Source organism: Saimiri boliviensis, chromosome 20, assembly GCF_048565385.1.
Source record: "Saimiri boliviensis isolate mSaiBol1 chromosome 20, mSaiBol1.pri, whole genome shotgun sequence".
NCBI lineage: Eukaryota > Metazoa > Chordata > Mammalia > Primates > Cebidae > Saimiri > Saimiri boliviensis.
Genome location: NC_133468.1, coordinates 10,902,297 through 10,910,518, shown reverse-complemented (window position 1 = coordinate 10,910,518; position 8,222 = coordinate 10,902,297). Strand labels below are relative to the sequence as shown.

The 8,222-nt window shown below is 54.1% G+C and overlaps 1 protein-coding gene across 1 annotated transcript; it reads right to left on the bottom strand.

The window, feature by feature from the left end:
* Positions 1-685: 685 nt before the first annotated feature.
* DUSP1 (dual specificity phosphatase 1) lies at positions 686-3,813 on the bottom strand. The gene is made up of 4 exons (XM_003936148.4): positions 3,193-3,813; positions 2,768-2,913; positions 2,180-2,399; positions 686-1,725 (listed from the first exon to the last, which is right to left on the bottom strand). Exons 1-4 carry the CDS (start codon positions 3,557-3,559, stop codon positions 1,355-1,357), a joined length of 1,104 nt encoding a protein of 367 aa, XP_003936197.1. The 5' UTR covers positions 3,560-3,813; the 3' UTR covers positions 686-1,354.
* Between the last annotated feature and the right edge of the window lie 4,409 nt (positions 3,814-8,222).

Here is an 8,222-nt window from a genome sequence, read left to right as displayed (position 1 = left end):
TGGTCAGGCTGGGGATAGGGGTGTTGCAGGTGATTTCTTTACATTGTATTTGCTTATAGTGCTTGGATTTCTTTCTTTTTTTTTTTTTTGCCATTCAATATATTATTTTCACAAAAACCAAAGCCTTTTTAAAAGGAAGAAGAGTGCCACGAGGTGGGCAAGTGAAAGTCCACAGAACAGATGTAGATTCCAATTCCCCTATTCCTGCCACTTAGCTATACTGGGTCTCAGCATCTCATTTGCAAAAGGCCTGGCTGAGTTTCTCTGGGGGCAGGTAGCACACACTGACTTATGTCATGTATTTCAATAAACTTTTGTCTCCTCATGACCCTAGCACAGCTCAGAGGGGAAGGTGACTCTTTATATTAACCTGAGGAGGGTATGAAAAAGGCAATCCAGGCCAGGGGCCATTTCTTCCTAGCTTTGGCTCTGGGGACACCCTGGCATCTGGGTGACACAGTAGGTTACAGAGCTGCTAAAACGGGCATGGATGGGCACACTGACCAATCCTAATACTCATTTAAATATCTTCCTCGCAACCCAGTCATTTCATGGGATCATAGGGCCACCACAGGGCATAGGATCAGATCTCAACACACTCTGCAGGCCCTTGTTGGAATTCTTCCCTAGTTCACAAGTAGGAGAGGGGTTGGATGTGGATACCAAAGAAATAAAAGCATTGAAATTTCAATAGAAATGCCATAATTTATTCCATTGTGTAAAAAAAGTCATCCTTATGTAACAAAATGTCTTCTCAGAAGAAGAAATATATTATTTCAGGTCATAAATAATCAGCAAACATACAACTGTTGGCAACTAAAAAAAACCTCAACACTGGTGTTTTCCATCAGTGCTGAAAACAAACCTGCTCACGACATATTTACAGACAGTACAGTACTCAAAAACAAAAATTGAGGTATTTGGTTCTAGGAGTAGACAACGACATTTGTGAAGGCAGACACCTACACAAAAATAAATAAGGTGTATATTCTCCCATGTGAATGTGTTGTCGGGAATGATAATACTGGTAAGTATGTCAAGCATGAAGAGATTCTACAAAAACCGGGGCAAGCAAAGAAGAAACTGGCTCACACACTGAGTCCTTTCTCTTCTGCCCCATTCTGTCAGAGGGACTTGATGTACCCACTACATATTGGTCCCGAATGCTGAGTTCGGCAACCGTCTTGACGCTAAGTCATCAGGACGACTGGTTAGGAACCCAGTGGAACTCGGGTGAAATTAAATAAATAAGGACCAGCCCTCTCGAGCCCCTCCCAGAGTTATTGCATTTCTCCTCTCCAGGAGGAGCCTGGAGTCCCGGTGGGATGTGAAGAGCCTCACCTCCCGTGGCCTTTCAGCAGCTGGGAGAGGTTGTGATGGGGCTCTGCAGGTAGCTCAGCGCACTGTTCGTGGAGTGGACAGGGATAGAGACGGGGAAGTTGAAGACGGTGGTGGTGGAGGTGCCTCGGTCCAGCACGGCCATGGCAGGGCTCCCAGCCTCTGCTGAGCAGTGTGGGGCCAGCACCTGGGACTCAAACTGCAGCAGCTGGCCCATGAAGCTGAAGTTGGGGGAGATGATGCTTCGCCTCTGCTTCACAAACTCAAAGGCCTCGTCCAGCTTGACTCGGTTAGTCCTCATGAGGTAAGCGAGGCAGATGGTGGCTGATCGGGAAATTCCTGCCTGGCAGTGGACAAACACCCGTCCTCCAGCATTCTTGATGGAGTCTGGAAAACAAAAGGAGCAGCTGGTTACTTGACAGCTCAGGAGAACCGCCCCAAGCCCAGGTACAGGGTGTCTGAGAAAGGTCATGTGTGTCTTATCCAGTGGTGATGGTCACTATCAGCACGTGCCATCGCATGGATACTGCTCGTGGAGCAAGGCAACGTGGGTGCCATGCAAAGGACGGCACAGGAGTTAAACCCAGACCGGGAGTTGCCACTCAGTAGATAGATCTCAGACCAGTCAGTTCAACTTTGTGAGCCCCAGTTTGCTAATCTGTAAAGTGGGACATCAAATCAAATTCATATTTTGCAGGCATGTTGCCCACACCAGACAGATACTGAATGTGTGTAAGAAGGCTCGGAGGCTTCATTCACGTCCTTGCTACAGAGAGAATGGGCTTAGGGGCTAAAATGAGAAGAGAGAGGCAGAAGAGCCCCAGGCATCCATTCCATTTACCTATGAAGTCAATAGCCTCGTTGAACCAGGAGCTGATGTCCGCCTTGTGGTTGTCCTCCACAGGGATACTCTTGTACTGGTAGTGACCCTCAAAATGGTTGGGACAATTGGCTGAGACGTTGATCAAGGCAGTGATGCCCAAGGCATCCAGCATGTCCTTGCGGGAAGCATGGTAGGCACTGCCCAGGTACAGAAAGGGCAGGATCTCCACCGGACCACCCTGAAATCCAGAAATATCCAACATTCGTCAAGCTTGCTCAAAGCCAAGGCCAGTGCCCACACCCACAAAAACTTCCTGCTGGAGAAGTCAATTTCAGATACCAGGTGAACTCAGTTCTGTTGCTGGAGGATAAATAAATAGGGGTCTAAGCCCATTTGCCTGGGCAGGACCAGCAAGTTCATTTCTGTAGAGCCTACAATTAGAGACTCGGCTTCATCAGACCACTTAACTGTGGAATCGATCATATCCCTGTGTCCCCTCTGTTATAAATAAAGCTGCAGGTCACTTTCTATATATTCTCCCTGGCACTGCTCTTCCATGCCTTTGCCAGTGCTTACTTCTCCCCTGTGGCAGGGGCGCCCACTAACCTGATCGTAGAGTGGAGTGCTGCAGGAACTGCACCCAGATTCCGCGCTGTCAGGGACGCTAGTACTCAGGGGAAGGCTGAGCCCCATGGGGGTCGACTGTTTGCTGCACAGCTCCGGGCAGGAAGCTGAAAACGCTTCGTATCCTCCTGGGAATACAAAGACATTTTTTTTTTCCATTAGTGTCGCCGGGACTGGGCACCTTCGTACAACTCCCCCACCCACCAAGGGCTGGAAGTTTACATCGGAAAGGCCCAGGCAAGTCTTTGTTCCCAGAGCCAAACAAAGCCAATGACAAGTTCCAGAGATAAATGTACTCCAAAGCCCACGCGCTGCCGATGGGGCGGGCCCCCAGGAGCCGAGGGCCAGGGGTACCGGGCAAAACCTCAGGGGTGTACGGCCCGCCCCGAGCTTCCCCGAGGGCGTACCTTTGAGGAAGAAGACTTTGGCGGCGCGCGCCTCTCGGCAGAGCGCGCCGGCCGCCAGGGCCAGGGTGCCGTCGCGCTTGGCGCCGTCCAAGGCGGCGCTGCGCTCGTCCAGCAGCACCACGGCTTGGTAAGCGCCGGCCAGCAGGCGGCCGCGCAGCTCGGCGTTGGGCACGATGTGCTCCAGGCCCATGGCGCCCTTGGCCCGGCGCCGCACGATGGTGCTGAAGCGCACGTTGACCGAGCCGGCGATGTGGCCGGCGTTGAAAGCGAAGAAGGAGCGGCAGTCCAGCAGCAGGCACTGCGCCGCGCGCTCCCCCAGCAGCGCCCGCAGGCCTCCGGCGTCCAGGGTGCCCACTTCCATGACCATGGCCGGCTTCAGCGCCCCCAGCGTGCTCGACCCTGCGCTGCTCTTTGTCCTAGGGGCCAAGGGCAGGGCGGCGGCTTTCGAGGAAAAGCTCGACCCTCCCCGGGTCTCTCTGCGCGGAACCAAAAGCCGCTTTTGGACTGAGAGAGGGGCGTCACGCAGGACTCAGGGTTCCTCGGCTTCTTCGCGGCCCCGACTGCCCCTCCGACCCGGGTCGCGCTCACAGCCCGAACGTCCTTCACAGCTAGCCGGAGTGGGAAAGCGCCTTTATAGGCGGCCTCTCGGGGGGCGGGGCGGACCGGGCGGGCGCGCAGGGGTGGGGGGTGTTTGTTTGAATGGTGATCACGTGATAGGGCGGTGACGTCACCCGCCCTGCCCGGCCTGGCGCCGGGGAGCCAGAGGCGAAGACGTCATCAGCCTCGGAGCCGGGTCCGCTCGCCGCGCACTGGCTCGCGGCCCGGCCCCCGCCCTGCCGTCCGGCCTGCTCCTGGCCGGTCCCCGGGGACCGGGTCCGCGCCGCGCTCGGGGCCCAGCGGGGAGGTGGCGGGCTCGCTGCCAGCTGAGGCTGACCTCCGGGATGCGAGCGGCCCGGAGAGGGGGCGACGTGCCACCTGCCTCGGCATCGCCGCTCCCCCCACACCTCCCTCCCGGCGCCCCTCGGCCGCCGACCGAGCCGAAAGGGGCTTCCTGCGCTTTTGCATATTCTTGTGCCCCTTTCTCTCATTTCCTCATCACTAACGGGCGAGGAAACTGAGGTTCCCCGGGCGAAGCGAAGGACTTGCCCAGAGCCACGCTGCTGGGGTGGTGGTAGGGGCAGCAAAGAGGCGCCTAAGATGAAGTATATGGAAAAATGAACAACTCTGCCGGTAGAAAAGTCGTTCTTACCGGGAGCGACCTGAGCGAGTTGGGGTGGAGAGGTTCAGGGCGACGCTGTCCTGTTTCCCAGACTTCCTTTGAGGTGGCTTTAAAATACCCACGTTTGCCGTGAAAATGCAAGCAAGCAACCCCCCACCGGGAAATAATGCTGCTCCTAGTCTTGTGGTCCCCGTAAGACTTGGAGCCAAAGAAGGCAGGTCGGGGGCCTGGAGTCCGGGTGGGGTTCGCTGGGCCCTGCGGTGGGTTCCGAGGTTTGGCGCATGGAGGGGGTGAGGGGCGACCCGCAGCTCGACTCGACGGCGCCCCCCAGGGGCAGTCCGACGCGTTTGTCACCTTGGCTCAAGACCGAGCTTCTCCATCCCTTTCTTTATTCCACAAATACACAGTATACTGAGTGAGTGCCCAGTGAGCGGGGGGCTGGGGGGGCTCCAACCCGGAACAGAGGCTGCCCCTCCTCGCCCCCGCTCCCGGTCGTCGCGGGCGTTACAGGCTGAAAGCAAAATCCAATCCTGGGTGGTTCTGGGCGGACTGCCAGGACCTGGATCGCAACGCTTGGGACGACCCCCCACGGCAATATCGGTGCCCCGAGTCCCAGGGACCGCCCCCCCGGACAGCGGGGCCTGCTGCAGCGACGCAACGCGCTAGGTACACAAACATAAACATTGCGCCACCCGCCCGGGTGCCGAGTCAGGAACATTCTGCGGTTTCCTCCCCTCTTGGGGGAGGGGATTTCGCCGGCCACCCTCTGTCGTCGCTGTGCGAGTTGTATCACCACAGGCAACTTCTGCATTTGTCTCGCTTAGCTCGTGTGCTTTCGCCTGCGCAAATGTGCTGCCTGGATTCTTCTAGAAAAGGTCAGGGCATGGAGTGCTTTTTTCAAAGGGCGTTTTCTACCTTCATTTGAACCTTGGTCGAGGACAGCAAAGAGGTCCTCAGATAAGAGCAGCACCCTCTCTGTATGCGGAGATAGAAGAAAAAGAAATTATTTGTTTATACTACTTATTCAGCTAAGGAACTCAACATACTTTTTGCGTTGAATCATAGAATGTTACAGCTGCTGACTTTTCACTGCATACCGACTTGATTTGTCCCAATTTTTTTTTTCTTCACCGAGAGTGTTTATTATACCTTCCCCTGCTGAAATTTTTCAAAAAAAGCTTTTTAAGGGCCGCATGGGGTGTGGCTCATGCCTGTAATCCTAGCACTTTGGGAGGCCGAGGCGGGTGGATCACTTGAGGTCAGGAGTTGGAGACCAGCTTAGCCAACAAGTGAGACCCCTGTCTCTACTAAATATACAAAAAATAGCAGAGCGTTGTGGCGCATTCCTGTAGTCCTAGCTACTCAGGAGCTGCCCGGTGGCAGAGGTTGCAGTGAATGGAGATCATGTCACTGCACTGCAGCCTGGGCTACGGAGCAAAACTCCGTATCCAAAAAAAAAAAGAGAGAGAGAGAAAGAAAAACTTTTTAACACAAATGTCACAGTGGTACTGGCACAGTCTGGCCCTAGAGTCAGGTGTCTCCTGGCCTCTTCTGCTTTTCTCTCTCCTCCCTTGCTGGAAAGAATACAGAGAGTAGGCTTGACCCTGTCATTTTGCTGCTGGTTGGTCCTAGGTGAGTCTCCACTCCTCCTGAGCCTCCAAGCCCACATCAGTACAGTGGGTCTACATTGGCCCACTTTGTAGATGGTTTACGGCCCGAGTGAGAGATGTGGGGTTTAGGGAACCCAGGCCCTACCCCTTCCTGATCTCTATGATTCACTGTATCTCTAGGGTTTCCCCTTCCCAGAAGAATGGTTCTTTATATATCTTCATGTCCCTGTGTCTTTTGGAGACTTGCATCAGAACCAGGGAGGTCACTGCGAGCCATTGGCTTATGGGAGACATCAGTGGACAGGCTCCCAACTCAGGGAGAGCTCCTCTTGAAAACCCACTAACACACAGTGCTCAGGTCAGTGGGTCACCTGCCTGGAGACAGGTGGTAAAGGTGTACCTAGGCCCACCAATCCGGGTAGTGGAGATGCTGCTTCTGACTGGGGATAGAGCCAAAGAGAGCCCAGCATCATCTGGTCTCTAACCACAGAAGGAGTGAGGGGCTGGCCTTGTGGGCCTGCCTACCAGAGGGAAGCAGATAAATCAGTGGATGTTGACTCAGGGGAGAGAATTGGGTCTTTCTGACCTTGGCTGTTCCCAATTCTACCTAGTCCTGCTTAAGAATAAACCTGGAGGCAGTGTGGAGTAGCAGGAAGAAGAGATCAGGGTTCTGCACTCCCCAAAAAGCTGGCCTGTATTCCTAACCTTTAATGTGTGGCCTTGAGTAAGTCACCCCACGGGGCTGAGCTCCACACCTCCGTCCCATGACAGAGAAAATAATAACAACGGTTACCTCCAGAGACTGTGGGGAGACTCAGTGTAGCCAGGGTTGGCCCTAGCTCACAATCCCTGTCCTAATCGTGCTCTCAAAGGTGACTTTGGATCTGTCTTGGGGTCACAGGAAAAGAAAAGAGTGGTGTTCCCCCTGGTGACAGAAAGTGGCTGCCGCTCACTGTCTGCTCTGTGGCCTTGGGCGGCAGCTTACCATTTCTGAGCCTCTGTTTCCCCATTTGTAAACTGGGAATACCATCTGTTTAGGACCAAGTAAAACAATGTATGAGAAAGACCCTGATGTGGATGACACCCAGAGAGGGCGCTCTCAAGAGAGGGAGCAGGGTCCCACAGTCTTGTTCTTTCTTTCAAAACCCACGGCCTTTTTCCTGTCTCCCCGATGCTGTATGGAGGTTTCTCCCCTCGATATCCTTCTATGACTCCCCATTTCTTAACAAATCCAAAACTCACTCCCGCTGGGCCTCGGCCATCTGTATGGCTCAGCCTCCCACTCTTTTTGTTACTCTCTGGTGCTCCAGGAAAACTCTGTGGGCCCGTGTTCTTCAAATGTTCTAGTCCTCTGCCATGTCTTTGCTCACACTCCTTCCCCTCCCCCTGCCAGACAGGGGCCCCTCTGGGCTCCACCATAATCCTTCCAAGGGAAGACTCCTCTGGTTTCTCCAAGTTCTCCCTCTCCTGGGCCCTGGAGGACATTGTCCGTATATTCTGATTGTGTAAAAGTCACCTAGATCTTTGTCATACTCCTTCCAGTTTGTAAGCTTGGCAGCTTGAGGACAAGGGCTGTGTTTTTCTCAGCACTGCACTCCCCACTCTACCACCTTTGATGTGGTGCCTGGCACACAGTAGGTTCACAATTTGCAAAATGGTAGAATTGTTTCAAAGGGTACTGTTGACGAGTGTCAGAATAGAGGAGGGTGGACATTGATGTTTATGCAGCCACACTCTGGGTTAGGTACATTACAGGTACCATTCAATGAGTCTGTCAGTGATCCCGTGAGGTGCTTGTTATCCCCATTTTATACGCAGGGAAGGAGGTTCAGAGAGAAGACATGCTTAAGGTCACAAAGTTGATAGTCATCAGACATAGATCAAACCCAGGGCCTGTCTGACTTGAGAGAGGGAGCTGGCCTGGGTCTGTTCCCGTGTCTGGCAGCGCTGCCTGAAGCCTCTGCCTCCCAGCTTCCTGGAGCTCTTCATGCTGGACAGAGTGGTCCCTGGTGTCAGCCCTGCAGGGAACCTGGAGCCTCCTAAGACTCCCAGTTCAGGCCCTAGTGCCCCTGCTAAAGAGACTCAGTGGCCACTTGGGCCTACCTTGAGGGCCTAGCAAGGGGCTGACTTCACCCTCCACGTCAGGCAGTTAGGACAGAGCTAGCTGCCATCGCACAGTTCTTACAAACAGATCTCCATGC

Coding starts and splice junctions, on each gene's coding strand:
- DUSP1 (XM_003936148.4), bottom strand. CDS start 3,559: ATGGTCATGGAAGTGGGCACCCTGGACGCCGGAGGCCTGCGGGCGCTG. Junction 2,914..3,192: donor CAAAGTCTTCTTCCTCAAAG/GTACGCCCTCGG, acceptor TTGTATTCCCAG/GAGGATACGAAGCGTTTTCA. Junction 2,400..2,767: donor GCACTCCACTCTACGATCAG/GTTAGTGGGCGC, acceptor TCTGGATTTCAG/GGTGGTCCGGTGGAGATCCT.